Source organism: Diaphorina citri, unplaced genomic scaffold, assembly GCF_000475195.1.
Source record: "Diaphorina citri unplaced genomic scaffold, Diaci psyllid genome assembly version 1.1 scaffold1421, whole genome shotgun sequence".
NCBI classification, from domain to species: domain Eukaryota; kingdom Metazoa; phylum Arthropoda; class Insecta; order Hemiptera; family Psyllidae; genus Diaphorina; species Diaphorina citri.
Genome location: NW_007378847.1, coordinates 66310 through 81874, shown reverse-complemented (window position 1 = coordinate 81874; position 15565 = coordinate 66310). Strand labels below are relative to the sequence as shown.

At 38.0% G+C, this 15565-nt stretch overlaps 1 protein-coding gene across 1 annotated transcript; it reads left to right on the top strand.

Moving 5' to 3' along the window:
• The first annotated feature begins 6765 nt into the window (after positions 1-6765).
• LOC103515832 lies at positions 6766-8550 on the top strand. The gene is made up of 2 exons (XM_008480773.2): positions 6766-7083; positions 8265-8550. The coding sequence occupies exons 1-2, from the start codon at positions 6913-6915 to the stop codon at positions 8541-8543; spliced, it is 450 nt and encodes a 149-aa protein (XP_008478995.1). The 5' UTR covers positions 6766-6912; the 3' UTR covers positions 8544-8550.
• The last annotated feature ends 7015 nt before the right edge of the window (positions 8551-15565 follow it).

The following is a 15565-nucleotide window of genomic DNA, read 5'->3' as shown; positions in this document are numbered from 1 at the left end:
CATTTAAATGTGATGGTTTTTATCAAATCCTCATCTTATTGTCACTAAAATTAGAGTACCGGTGGGGGGATTGAACCCTGAACCTGAGGCTAAAGAGCCAATTAACAATATTAACATCTCCTTGGCCGGACATTATACTTCTACCTCTAAAGTAAATCGTAAGGCTTGTCTCACAGTCGCGCGACTTTTAGTAGACCGTGTGGCTTGCAAAATCAAACCTGTGAAAACGAATGAAATGATAGACACCCTCAATAATAGACTCTCTATCATTTTTTTTAGGTTTGGTTTTGCTGGAGACTACGCGCTACTCAAAGTCGCTCGTCTACGCTTCCAATACGAAACGGGCCTTACTGTGATGGAATGTAATTTAAAAAAAAATTGAGAATTGATCAGCCTAGGTAGTTCTTTTATTTAATAAATTGCCATCATTTAAATGTTCTGAGTTGTCATTTCTGGTCCTTTGTAGTACCTAATTCAATGATTTTATTATCTATCTACCTATATCAATATCTGTCACAACAGTTGAATAAACTTGAGTTGTGTTGTGTGAGTATTACAGCAAACTTTTGTATTTTATACGTATGGGCTGGCTGATCAAATAAAAACTTCAGTTCACGTAAAAATCTTTGAACTTGCCTACTTGAATACTTGAAATGGATTCTATGTTGATCGACTTTGGTCGACTGTAATGTAGGTGTAAAAAAAAGGTTTTTTTTACAGGGTATCTCATCAATTATCGCTGAATATGAGTAGTAATAGGGAGAGTAAGAGAGGAGAAAAGCCACCCGTATCAACTTTTGCCAGCATACTAAAATGTCAACCAGGTAAATCCTTTTCTCTCTCTTTCCCTAATTCTCTCTCTCTTTCTCTCTCAATCTCCTCTTCTGGCTCTTTCTCTCATTCTACATGTCAGACTATCCCTTTCTCTTTCTCTCTTCTTCCATATCTCTCTTCTCTACCTCTCTCTCTCTCTCTTTGTTTCCTTGCTTGCATGGTTTCCTTTGGGATCATTTCTGCATAAGGAAAATCCGCCCCGGGCGGGAATCGAACCCGCGGCCTAGCGCTTACAAGGCAGACGCACTACCAACTAAGCTAAGTAGGCTGGCAAAAAAAAATCTTTGAATTTGCCTACTTGAAATGGATTTTGGTCGACTGTAATGTAGGTAGGTGTAAAAAAGGTTTTTTTTTTTTTATATTTTTTACAGGGTATCTCATCAATTGTCGCTGAATATGAGTAGTAATAGGGCATCCTGTCTTTTTTCTCTCTTCGCACAAAAAAACATAATATTGTGTCCTCTTAAATACCCAGGAGAGAGAGAGAGTAAGAGAGGAGAAAAGCCACCCGTATCAACTTTTGCCAGCATACTAAAATGTCAACCAGGTAAATCCTTTCCTCTCTTTCCCCAATTCTCTCTCTCTCTCTCTCTTTCTCTCTCAATCTCCTCTTCTGGCTCTTTCTCTCATTCTGCTTTTCAGACTCCCCCTTTCTCTTTCTCTCTTCTTCCACATCTCTCTCTCTCTCTCTATCTGTTTCCTTGCTTGCATGGTTTCCTTTGGGATCATTTCTGCACAAGGATTTTTTTTTTTCATACTCCCTTCCAGCCAGCATACTAAAATGTCAACCAGGTAAATCCTTTTCTCTCTCTTTCCCACCTCTCTCTCTCTCTCTCCTTTCTTTTTCTCTCTCTCAATCTCCTCTTCTGGCTCTTTCTCTCATTCTACTTTTCAGACTCTCCCTTTCTCTTTCTCTCTTCTTCCACATATCTCTCTGCCAGCATACTAAAATGTCAACCAGGTAAATCCTTTTCTCTCTCTTTCCCACCTCTCTCTCTCTCTCTCCTTTCTTTTTCTCTCTCTCCTTCTCTCTCAATCTCCTCTTCTGGCTCTTTCTCTCATTCTGCTTTTCAGACTCTCCCTTTCTCTTTCTCTCTTCTTCCACATATTTCTCTCTGTTTCCTTGCTTGCATGGTTTCCTTTGGGATCATTTCTGCATAAGGATTTTTTTTTTCATACTCCCTTCCTAGTTCTAAAATGTCCCTTTCAGACATGAAGGCCTTTGACCTCCAATATGGAGGAGCAATGTATTCGTAGCTTGGAGGGAAAAAAAGGGCCCACTGAAAAATCCCCAGTATAGTTTTCTAAACAGCAAAGGCCCTACTTTTGTGGTCTTAAGGAAAAAAAAGGCCTTATACATATTTGCAGTCATCTGATATGTGAAAATGAGACCCTATTTTGCCACAGCCTTGGTCCTTAGTAATATGGCCTATTTTAGAAGGCTTGTGAAGAAAGAGCCCTTTATTTCCTTAGTCAGACCGTATTTTGCATTTATATATATTTGGATAATTTGGTCCTATTCGCTTTTTCGAAATAATAAGGCCCTTTTCTTGCTCTGATATCAAAATGAAGAGAAAACTGTTTTATAATCCCCACCATTTCGCTCAGAAGGTTCAGAATATACATATATACTAGGAGAAACAAATCTGCCATTTTATTTATGTTTATAACTGCAATAAACATTTTCATGCTTTTTTCCTCGCCCCAATTAAATGTCTTGCTGGGAGCTTTGTTTTAACACCGCTCTTTTTCTTTGGAACTCTGCGCAATATACTAGGAGAAACAAATCTGCCATTTTATTTATGTTTATAACTGCAATAAACATTTTCATGCTTTTTTCCTCGCCCCAATTAAATATCTTGCTGGGAGCTTTGTTTTAACACCGCTCTTTTTCTTTGGAACTCTGCGCCGTGATTTTATGCGTTTTCCTGATTTTCATGCGCCATACTGATTTTGTGCGCCATTCTAAATTAATGCGCCATTCTGATATAATGCGCCTTGCTGATTTTATGCGCCGTGGTGAATTTAATGCACCTCGTTGATTTAATAATCAGTGCTGATTTTAATGCACACTGCTGATTTAATGCACCGCGCGCAGTGCGTCTTGCTGCTTTACAGGAGTTGTTGAATTGGTTCTCTGTTTTGGGCCTCTTTAAATTTACTGATTTTAGTCTTGATCTTTGGTTCGCTCCTCTTTCTTAATGGTTAATGAGGAGAATAATTTGAATATTGAATTGAACATTATTCTATTTATTTTTTACAAATTGTTGAACATAAAATAAACACCTTCTAAGTCCTAAGCTAAAGAATAACTTCTGAGGAGATGCTTGTTCTTCCTCTTTCTTTGATCTATAGACCTAAGGAGGAGAAAAAGAAGAAGTAGGTACAAGAAATTTGAGCGGAAGAAGGAGGGGAAGAAAGATGAGAGGAAAGAGAAGGAGGAGGAGAAAGAGAAGAAATAAACAGAGAGAAAAAGAGAAAAAAAGATCCAAGGGAAAGAATGAGAAGTGACTGAAAGGGGGGAAAAACACCCTTATGACAATTTCCTGTATTTTTCATTTTTTTTAATCTCTCTCCCTTTTTCTCAGAATTTCTCATGTGTACAGGGGTGTGGAAAATTCTCCCTTTCAAAATTATACGTCCGTAAATGTTACCGTACCATGACTGAATTTCTCCCTCCCTCTCTCCCTTTTCTCCCTCCCTTTCTCCCTCTTCATATTTCTCTCTCTCTCTATCTCTCCCTGTTTCTCTCTCGCCCTCCCTATTTCTTTTCTTTCCCTATAAGTTTCTAGTCTCTGTCACATTTCCTTTATGACTTTTCCCTCAAAAAATCTCATATAATCTCCCTCCCTCTCTCCATTCCCCCCTCCCCCTCTCGTTCTGTCTCTTTGCGCCTATTCTTTTGACTTCTAAGGGTGTAGAACAAATTTATTTGAAAGGTTAAATATTATCTTTATTCCGTGTTTGATTTGATTTGATTTTTTGTTTTTCTTCCTGTAGGAACACTTTATAATACTAAAGCCGGATTCCCATTTATAGTAGATTTCCCACTAGAGGTCGCAGGTCACTAAACTTGTTATTCTTACTGGTGATTAAATGGGAGTAATCACATCTACAGCTCAAGACACGGTATGTTTTTGGTCCATTTTGGGTCCAAGCTCATTTGGTCTACCAAACTTCACATTATAAAAATACCTATTTTATTTTACAGGTCTTTCTCTATTAACCTGTCCAGAGGAAGCATTGTGTAATGATCAAAATCTCTGGTGTTCCCCCCTATGGGAGAGAGGGAGCGGGACGTCACATGTGCACATTTCAAGTTCTCTGTTCGAAAGAAAACTTATAATGCAAGCTAATTAGTGTCGAACCCTCAACCCCTCTACCATCCAGTCTGGGGGACTCTCATATGGTTCCATTGCATGTGGCACGTAGACTATTGTCTGTTTCATATAGGTTGAGAATTTTGTGCCAAGGATCACACTGTGATGGGAACCAATCAAATGCTTGTGTTACACGTCATAGCTTGAGAAATTTGAAGTACATAGCTATATATAAGTAAGATGGAGTAGGGGAATCCTCGTTTAACTTAAGACTCTTTCGAATAAATTTGCAATTAGATAAACTTCTCGTTTATTATTAGGGTTAAAAGTAGGTCTGATACCCAAAGGTCAATGTTGTCCCCTTCAATTATATCGAGTAAAGGCCCGGTATCACTTGTCGTTCGGAAAAAAATCGTGTCGTGCGTAGTGCGTAGTGGGAACTCTCATTTAAATTATGTACATTGCCTACAAGACATTCGAAAAAAAATCGGATGAAACTCACTAGCCTTAAGGAAGATGGTGCTCATTTGCTTTAACATCAAACTACATAAATGTAATACCTACTTACGTTTGACACTGTTGCTTTGACTTTAAAATATTCTCAAGCTAAAAGGAACAGATTATAACGACAGATCCCCATGTGTATGGTATCAACGTCTGATTGTTTATCGTATATACATGTTTAATGTATATAGTATCAAACCACCCAGATATCTCCCCCATTAAGTTCACCTTACGTCTGATACCTTCTCTCTTTTCCTTTATTCTTTCTCCTCCTCTTTCTTTTCCATTCATCTTCTATAGCTCAGGGATTGGACTTGTAATTCAGGGTTCGATTCTCAGTAACGACATAAATAATAAAATAGGATAAAATTTTCTTATAGAAAACTGTTCCATTGCATGTGGCACGTAGACTATTGTCTGTTTCATATAGGTTGAGAATTTTGTGCCAAGGATCACACTGTGGGAACCAATCAAACGCTTGTGTTACACGTCATAGCTTGAGAAATTTGAAGTACATAATAGGTATGTAAGTAAGATGGAGTAGGGGAATCATAGTTTAACTTAAGACTCTTTCGAATAAATGAGTTTCGAATAAATTTACAATTATAGATAAATTATTAGGGTTATTAGATTATTAGAAATTATTAGGGTTATTATTAGGGTTAAAAGTAGGTCTGGTACCCAAAGGTCAATGTTGTCCCCTTCATTTATATCGAGTAAATGCCCGGTATCACTTGTCGTTCGGAAAAAAATCGTGTCGTGCGTAGTGGGAACACTCTCATTTAAATTATGTACATTGCCTACAGAACATTTAACATCAAACTACATAAATGTAATACCTACTTACGTTTGACACTGTTGCTTTGACTTTAAAATATTCTCAAGCTAAAAGGAACAGATTATAACGACAGATCCCCATGTGTATGATGTGTATGGTATCAACGTCTGATTATTTATCGTATACACATACACATGTTTAATATATATAAAATATTCTCAAGCTAAAAGGAACAGATTATAACGACAGATCCCCATGTGTATGATGTGTATGGTATCAACGTCTGATTATTTATCGTGTACACATGTTTAATGTATATGTATCAAACCACCCAGATATCTCCCCCATTAAATAATTCACCTTACGTCTGATACCTTCTCTCTTTTCCTTTATTCTTTCTCCTCCTCTTTCTATCTTCTATAGCTCAGGGATTGGACTTGTAATTCAGGGTTCGATTCTCAGTAACGACATAAATAATAAAATAGGATAGAATTTTCTTATAGAAAACTGTGTGTGTGTGAAATTTTCCATTGAAAAATCGCCTTCTACTGACCTCATTTCCCCAGTAAAATGTTTTTGGGTCACTGATGGGGAAGAAACCCACATCCCTGAGATACCTGAGATAGATGAAAACGCAAAATCTTGTAAGTCGAAATTATTTCCAAGAATTCTAATTTCGGAATGGAGGAGTTGCAATTGGGAAAAAATTATTAATAAAAGTCGACCTTATTATCCAATGGAGGAGTTGCAATTGGGAAAATTATTATTAATAAAAGGTCGATTCCTACGTAAAAAGTTGTGAAAAATCCAAATAAGGTCAAAACTCCGAAAAAGTAACTTTAAAAGGTCGAAAATTCAATTTTTAATTGCTGTTCTAATGAAAAAGTTCAAAGAGTTGTGACGTCAGATTTCACGTTAAAATGCGCAGAAACACTTGCGCACAAACAAACGAAGCGGGAGTCATAAATTATGACATCATCGCCTACGGGAGCGTATGTCGTGATGTCAAAGTTCACGATTTACCGGTATTTTTTAAATCGATATAGGTATCTCGGTATCTAGAAGTCGTAGAAGAAAAAGAAAAATTCCGTTGGTCCTCATTTTTCCTGCTCTATGACTTTGAAACATCACCCAAGTAAGTGCAACTGATCTATTGTGAAGCTCAGGATTTTGAAGGAAATAATGAAGAAAAAAAAATCTTACAATAAACTTTGGAAAAGTTCTAAACACTTCGCTGTTCTACATTGTCGTACTCAGATACCGCAAGGACGTCGAGACAACAACAACAACAACAACAACAACAACAACAACAACAACAACAACAACAACAACAACAACAACAACAACAACACCCCAACCTGAGTATCTAGTTTGTCTGATTCGGGTCACTTACATCCCCTCAGTTTCAACAAAAAGGACCTACTTTCCTTCAAGTCATCGATTCAAACCATCTCATTAACGCCCCAAGTTGCTCCAATGGAATCGAACCCGCATCCCTTACGTTCACTGACTACCATTGTACTGCTGTTATCCCGAGTGATAGCTGATGTCATGACAACCAATGTGTCTCTATCTCTACATTGGAATAGCAGTCAGCTGATGACTAGGGTTACACTGAGTGAGAAGGAGATCAAGGAATATGAAGAGGTAAGTTAAGGTAGAAACACACTACTATCACGTCACGTCAGCTCATGGGGAGTCAGAAAGATGTGGTTCAAAGTTCTACCATAATATTGTAGGTAATGGAGCAGTTGCAAATACGTAAGAATTATTAATAAATCGTCGATTCCTACGTATAAAGTAGTGAAATATAATAATAGTAGTAGCCTACTGCTGGAGTAAAGGGACTTTTCAGTCCTATGCGAGCAGTATAAATAAGCACTATTATTATTATTATCTCCAAATGGAGGGTGAAACCTCCTAAACACCTTGGTAGTGGTGTTAAACCCAATAAAAAGAAATGACCAACATGATTTGATTGTTTGTTCAGCTTTAAATGATAAATATATTTTATGCTATTTTTGTCCACCAAAAAAAAATAATACAAATATTTGATTCGCAAAATAAATTTTATGCAAATAAGACAAATTATTCCATATCGTAAAGTCATACAACTTGGAAAGGTATTATAAGTTGAACAATGAGACAGAGGGTTCTCAAGTTTCTTTAGAAAGCTCTGGGAAATACGTAAAGAGGTTCTTCTTCATTTATGACTTCAATAGTTCAAGAAACTTTTTATATGATTGCCGAAGCTTTCAAAAAGCGTCTACATATCTCATGGCTCAAGTTGTATGACGTCAGATTTCACGTCAAAACGCGCAGAAACGCTTGCGCACAAACAAACGAAGCGGGAGTCATAAATTATGACGTGATCGCGCCTACGGGAGCGTATGCCGTGACGTCAAACTTTACGATTTACCGGTATTTTTTAAATCGATTTATCTCGGTATCTAGAAATCGTAGAAGTAAAAGAAAAATTCCGTTGGTCCTTATTTTTCCTGCTCTATAACTTTGAAACATCACCCAAGTAAGCGCAACTGATCTATTCCATTCATGGTAGCCCCATTGTCCTCACGTCACGTGATGGTAGTGTTTCTACCTTAAGTTATTGCCCGCCTAGGTAGCTTGGAGGGCTAGGACCGGATTTGATTCCCGCCCGGGGCGGATTTTATTCAAAACAGATACATAACTAAGGTTCGTTCCAGGAACGGCTGGTTTTCTCCTATCTTACTCCCCTTCTCTCCTCGCTTTCGGGACGATAATATCTTAGCTATTCAACTATAAGTACCTGTACCTAGGTATTGAACTATTTACTCGTATTGTTTCAGAAAGAGTACCTGCGAGCCAAGTGCAGATTCTACCAAGGGTTCCGTATCAAGGATCGTGATGCATTTCAAGCCTGGATCTACAAGCAATGGGGACAGGACCAGTTTGATTTAGAGGACGATTTCAGGAACTCTAACTACGATAACCTCTATCTGAAACTATTGGAGAGGTTCAACTACACCCAACGCATGATCTATAATGGGTGCCGGAACATTTACTACCCGGAGTACAATGATACAAGGGAGAGAACCCATAGGGAGAAGTTTAGAGGTAACCAGTAGTTAGATTGGAAAAAAAGCCTGGCTGGGGGACGTTAAACAGGGAGTAGACCAGCTTAGTCTGGCTGGGGGACGTTAAACAGGGAGAAGATCAGCTTAGTCTGGCTGGGGGACGTTAAACAGGGAGTAGACCAGCTTAGTCTGGCTGGGGGACGTTAAACAGGGAGTAGATCAGCTTAGTCTGGCTGGGGAACGTTAAACAGGGAGAAGATCAGCTTAGTCTGGCTGGGGGTTTTAAACAGGGAGTAGATCAGCTTAGTCTGGCTGGGGGACGTTAAACAGGGAGAGAGTACAAATTTTTGTCGATGGTGGGATTCGAACCCGGGACCTTCTGCATGGCAAGCAAGCGCGTTACCACTGGACTAACCGTGCCCTGTTAAGTTTAATTTGAGGCGACGGGTAGCTTATCTCCAAATGGAGGGTGAAACCTCCCAAACACCTTACCAGTGCTGTTAAACCCAATAAAAAGAAATGAACAACATGATTTGATTGTTTGTTCAGCTTTAAATGATAAATACTTTGGGTCATACATTGTCATTCGCCACAGCAAAGTCAGACAACACATGGTTATTCTCTCTCTCCCTCCCTTCCTCTCTCTCCTTTGGGTCATACATTGTCATTCGCCACAGCAAAGTCAGACAACACATGGTTATTCTCTCTCTCCCTCCCTTCCTCTCTCTCCCCCCCCTCTCTCTCTATGTGTGTGTGTTCCATTTTTCTTCTCACTCATTCTTTTCTTCTCTCCTCCGTTCAAAAGCTCATCAAAGCGCAGCATGTAGAGAGAGAGAGAGAGAGAGAGAGAGAGAGAGAAAATGGTGCAAAGACCAGGAAAAGAATGGGGAAGGGGAATAAAAAGAGGAAAAGAACTAGAGAAGAAAAGGAAAAGCTGTGGGTCCGTCCCTCCGGGAATTTTTTAGCCCGTAGTTTATTCGATCGTGATTAGAGAAAATCAGTACCTATGTACCTATTGTACCTGTACCTATCTAATTTATTTAATATTCAGTTTATTATTATTCTTGATTTGATTTTACTTTCATGTAATGATTTAAAATCAAGACTAGAGCCCGTTCTCCCTTTATTCCTCCATTTATTGGCTTTGCTCGGCGTAGCTTAACATATAAGACGCTAAAACCGGGTTTAAATTAACGACTGAAGGGTTATCTAAAACTTTCTCGCTTTGAGTTCACAGGTCGTCGCGACAAATTTCAAGAGCTCATTTGTGTGAGAAAATGTGAAAAAAATCCCCCAAAAACCAGTTTTTTTGGTTTTTTGCTTTTTGGTTGGACGAAATGTGCACCACCTGGTGAAGACCTTTAATTTGATCCGAAGCGAATACAATTTATAGTCCGTCCCTTATACCTTTTTATTACTATTGTGATACTAAAGGAAGGACGGGCTAAAAAGAGGAAAAGAAATTACGGGAAAGGGGAAAGAGGAGAGGAATAGAAAGCAGGAGAGATACTAAAGGAAGGACGGGCTAAAAAGAGGAAAAGAAATTACGGGAAAGGGGAAAGAGGAGAGGAATAGAAAGCAGGAGAGAAAAAAAATTGTATACCTATAGAGTTAAAGGAGAGCAAAAAGAAATTAGGGGAAAGAAGGAAGAGGGGAAGGAGAGAAAAAAGAAATTAGGGAAACAGGGGAAGGAGAGAAAAAAGAAATTAGGGGAAAGAGGGGAAGGAGAGAAAGTGGTGGATAAAAAGTTCGAGGAAAGAAACACGGAAAGGGGAAAGACTTTGAAAGTAAAATTCTACCATCTCACCCGAGAGAGTGGAAGAGAGAGAGAAAGAGCGAGAGAGAGAGAGAGAGAGAAAGAGAGAGAGAGAAAGCAGGGAAATTTCCAACTTCTGGAATCGTTCCAGCAATGATAGATTATTTTTTATTTATTGCAAAAAAGTAAGGAGTTAGGGAGAAAGGAAAGAAGAACTCAAAAGTTGTGAAAAAAGAGGAGGAGGAGGAGGAGGTGCAGAAGAAGAAAAGGAAGAAGAAGGAAGAGGAGGAGAAGAAGAAAAACGTTCATTCGGTTGCCATAAAATATATTTTGCTCGGAAAAAAATTATTTTTTATTTATTGCAAAAAAGTAAGGAGTTAGGGAGAAAGGAAAGAAGAACTCAAAAGTTGTGAAAAAAGAGGAGGAGGAGGAGAAGAAGAAGGAAGAGGAGGAGAAGAAGAAAAACGTTCATTCGGTTGCCATAAAATATATTTTGCTCGGAAAAAAGTAGTAACTAGAAAAATTTAGAAGACGAAGAGAAGGCAGATGGAGAAAGAAAGGAGAGGAGAAAGAAGAAGGAGGTGGAGAAAACGAAGAAGAACAAGAACAACATGAAGATGAAGAAATAAGGAGAGAAAGAGAAGAAATTAATATGAATAGGAAGGAAAGCTAGGAGTAAGGAAGCGCAAAGTAGAAAAAAGAAATTTGTAGAGTGAAGAATGAAGGAAAAAGAAAAAGAATAAGGAAGAGGCGGCGATAGAGAAGAAGGAGAAGACGACAACGAAGAAGAGGAAGAAGGAGAAGAAGAAGAAGAAGAAGAAGAAGAAGAAGAAGAAGAAGAAGAAGAAGAAGAAGAAAAGGAGATCTATCCAGTAAGAAATTGAGAGGACATAACATGAAGATGAAGAAATAAGGAGAGAAAGAGAAGAAATATGGATAGGAAGGAAAGCTAGGAGTAAGGAAACGCAAAGTAGAAAAAAAGAAATTTGCAGAGTGAAGAATTAAGGAAAAAGAAAAAGAATAAGGAAGAGGCGGCGATAGAGAAGAAGGAGAAGACCACAACGAAGAAGAAGAAAAGGAGATCTATTCAGTAAGAAATTGAGAGGACAGAATGAAGGGAAAGGAGAAAAATGAAGAGGAGAAAAAGGGAAAAAAATGATGGAAAAAGGGAAGCAAGGAAAAAGAAGTAAAAAAGAGGGAAAGTTTTGTGCTACTGGCGATGGCGTAATTATAAAGGTTTTTGGAGTGGGGGGATACAGAGAAACTATAGAACTATACTATTAACCGTCCTCACTCATTCTTTTCTTCTCTCCTCCGTTCAAAAGCTCATCAAAGCGCAGCATGTAGAGAGAATAATAATAATAATAATAATAATAATAATAATAATAATAATAATAATAGGTGATACCTAATAATAAAAAAAAACTAATAAAATAGAGACTTCTGGGTTAGCAGCAGTTAGCAGTAGTGTGGTGTGTTTGAAGGGAAATATCGATAAGTTCTTGTTTTGTTCGATGATGAATTATTGCCATTCGATAAGACCAGAGTAAGGTACATTGTGGGTAGAAAATACACTTCTCAATTTTCTAGGAGAGTTGGTTAATTACCTATAGGGTGTACGCAAAGTATCTGGTAAAGTCCAAAATATTCGGATGGTGGAATCAGGGTTTTGGGAGCATTTTGGTTTGTTTTTGGTTCCAATCTTTTGGACTTGGTCCCTCATGAAATGATATCTTACCGGACCGAATATAGTCAGATAGGTAGGTCCTGAGATTTGATTTCAGATCGATTTTTTTTTCTCCTCCTCTTTGCCTCCCTTGATTACTTTCGAAGTTTTGTCCAATTTTGTTAAATTTTCCATATTCAATACACACACATATGTAGGTACCAATTTGGTTCCTACTGCCACTTTCGGGACCCCTTTAGGATCCTTTTTGTGCATATAATCACCTATGTCCACAACAACAAAGGCTATAGTTATTCCCCCCCTTTTATTCATGCTTTCCTTTCCATTACACACTGTTGTTACGGTTCATAATTCAGCTCGCTAATGGTGGATGTAGTTTCAATTGATAAAAAAACTACTCCATAGAAACACATAGGTTGTATCTACATATAAATTAATATCGAGTGGCATAGAAAATGAAAATAATAAATTAAATAACCACCAGTGCCGGATCATCAATGGAAGTTAGGGGAGCGTCGCTTTCCTTCATCTCCATGGTCTTTTTCTCAAGCCTTTTTTTCATCGACATTTCAACTCCAAAAAGTGCCACTTCCGAGGATTCTACCTGGATTTTATGGCCACCTCTAAAGTCAGAATGGCATAGGCTTTAGATGTATTTTCCTCTCGGAAGTGAAAGCTATTTCGATGGCGCGCCATCTTGGATTTTCTATGGATTAGTACAGACACTATCACACTCTAAAGTCAGAATGGCATAGGCTTTAGATGTATTTTCCTCTCGGAAGTGAAAGCTATTTCGATGGCGCGCCATCTTGGATTTTCTAATTCAATTCAATTTCAATTCAATAAAGCATTTATTTGTACAAATGTACGTTTGCTTGTTTTACAATTTTACATGGAAATTCGGACATATCAATACAGAATTACAAACATAATGAATACGCAGAGAGCAACAACTGAAATGTGACAGAGTAGGAGAATAATATACGAGCGTAAAAGAAGAAGGGGAAGAAGAAGAATGGATTAGTATACAGACGCTATCACACCAAAAGAGGGGAAAATGAGCTTCAGAAGAGGGGAAATTTCGAAAGGAAAATACGACCCTCAACTGACAAATGGTTTTATAACTTCTAACTAGGGTGCCGGCAGCCTAATCGGTTGACTGGGTTCCGACACTCTAATATTGAACTCTATATCGGGAAACTCGACACTATAATATATAACACTCCAACAGCCTAAATCAGGGGAAGTAACCCAATAATAGAGTTCTTCCACCCTAAACTTGTGGCACCCTGTCACCACTTTTTTCCTCAGTGCAGTCTACTTGACTGCTGGATTGACATGGACTGAAACAAGAGGCCACATTATGAACTTTTCAGTCGGTTTTTGCGGAACCCACTGCAGCTAGTTCATGAGTAATCACGAAATTTAAAATGTGATGATACAACCATTTATAAAATAAAAGATAGAGGAAGAGAAAGAAGAAAGAAAGATGGAGAAAGAGGAAGGGGGATGAGAGAGGGAGAGGGAGAGAGAGAGAGAGAGAGAGAAAAGGTAAAAGTTTCACTTGAGATCTTTGGGTCACATAATTCAGCTCGCTAATGGTGGATGTAGTTTCAATTGATAAAAAAACTACTATCGCTCCATAGAAACACATAGGTTGTATCTACATGTAAATTAATATCGAGTGGCATAGAAAATGAAAATAATAAATTAAATAACCATCAGTGCCAGATCATCAATGGAAGTTAGGGGAGTTTTTCTCATGCCCTTTTTATCGACATTTCAACTCCAAAAAGTGCCACTTCCGAGGATTCTACCTGGATTTTATGGCCACCTCTAAAGTCAGAATGGCATAGGCTTTAGATGTATTTTCCTCTCGGAAGTGAAAGCTATTTCGATGGCGCGCCATCTTGGATTTTCTATGGTTTAGTACAGACACTATCACGCCAAAAGAGGGGAAAATGAGCTTCAGAAGAGGGGAAATTCCGAAAGGAAAATACGACCTTCAACTTACAAATGGTTTTATAACTTTTACAGCTTCCTCCCTTTTGAAAATTGCACGACACGTCACTGGATAATTATAATAATAGGGTGGGTGTTATGCACGTAATTATTATTTTTCCCATCACGATATTTAATGAGAACATTATCTTTTGGTGATTAAAAATTCAATTAGATTTGACATGATATGGACCGGGTTTGGAGTTTTGGGTCAAGAAATTCAATTTGGCATAAATTCTAATTATTTCCCCAAATCTAATTTCCTTTGTGCACCACCACTTTCGTGTTCCTGGTAAAAAGACCTTTAATTTGATCCGAAGAGAATACAATAGTCCGTCCCTTATACCTTTTTATTACTATAGTAGTAATAAAGGAAGGACGGGCTAAAAAGAGGAAAAGAAATTACGGGAAAGGGGAAAGAGGAGAGGAATAGAAAGCAGGAGAAAAAAAAATAGTATACCTATAGAGTTAAAGGAGAGCATACAATATAAAGATCATTACTAGGACAAAGGAAAGGAAAAAAATGACAATCTAAAAAGCTAGATCTAGATAGGTATCAAAGAAAAAACGATATAGGTAATTATTAAATCAAGAAGATAAGAAAATAGGAAAAAAGGAGAAGAAATCTCCAACAAAGGACTTAGATACCCAAGAAAGAGGAGACGGAAACCCCTCCAAGTGTGAAAGAAAGCAAAAACCAATTGAAAAATACCTGGAAGCGGGAAGACTCAATGCTTTCTTTCCGAGAAGAATTTGAAGAAAACATAGCAGATATTGTCGAACAACAATGTCGTCAGAACTCATAGATGAAATTAAAAATAAGAGGAGGAGGAGGAGGAGGAAGAAAAAGAAGAGGAAAAGAAGAAAGAAGAAGAAGAAGAAGAAGAAGAAGAAGAAGAAGAAGAAGAAGAAGAAGAAAAAAAACACTAGGTATTCCCTAGTTTGTTTGATCTAGAAAGGAATGTACGTGAACAATAAAAAACAAGAGGAACTTGTGCTGAACTTGAAAAAGTGGGCTAAATTTTAAGCTTTTCCAATGGGATTGTTTTGTTTTAACTCTTGAGATGATGACAAGGTGTTCTAAAAGTTCGTCTTCAGCACACTATGGTTCATTGAAATCGATTAACACATGGAAACAGAAAATTTCACTTTATGAACTTTTCAGTCGGTTTTTGTGGAACCCACTGCAGCTAGCTTAAAAGTAATTACCAAATTTAAAATGTGATGATACAACCAATTATAAAATAAAAGAGAGAGGAAGAGAAAGAAGAAAGAAAGATGGAGAGAGAGGAAGGGGGATGAGAGAGAGAAGGAGAAAGAGACACAGAGAGAGAGAAAGAGACACAGAGACAGAGAGATAGAGAGAGAAAATAAGGTAAAAGTTTCACTTGAGATCTTTGGGTCATATATTGTCATTCGCCACAGCAAAGTCAGACAACACATGGTTATTCTCTCTCCCTCCCTTCCTCTCTCTCTCCCCCCCTCTCTCTCTCTATGTGTGTGTGTTCCATTTTTCTTCTCACTCATTCTTTTCTTCTCTCCTCCGTTCAAAAGCTCATCAAAGCGCAGCATGTAGAGAGAGATAGAGAGAGAGAGAAAGAGAAAATGGTGCAAAGACCGGGAAAAGAA

Bases quoted from the DNA above. Each gene is read 5' to 3' on its own strand.
- LOC103515832 (XM_008480773.2), top strand. From the start codon at position 6,913: ATGGAATCGAACCCGCATCCCTTACGTTCACTGACTACCATTGTACTG. The intron at 7,084-8,264 runs GTAAGTTAAGGT...GTATTGTTTCAG, and splicing joins AGATCAAGGAATATGAAGAG to AAAGAGTACCTGCGAGCCAA.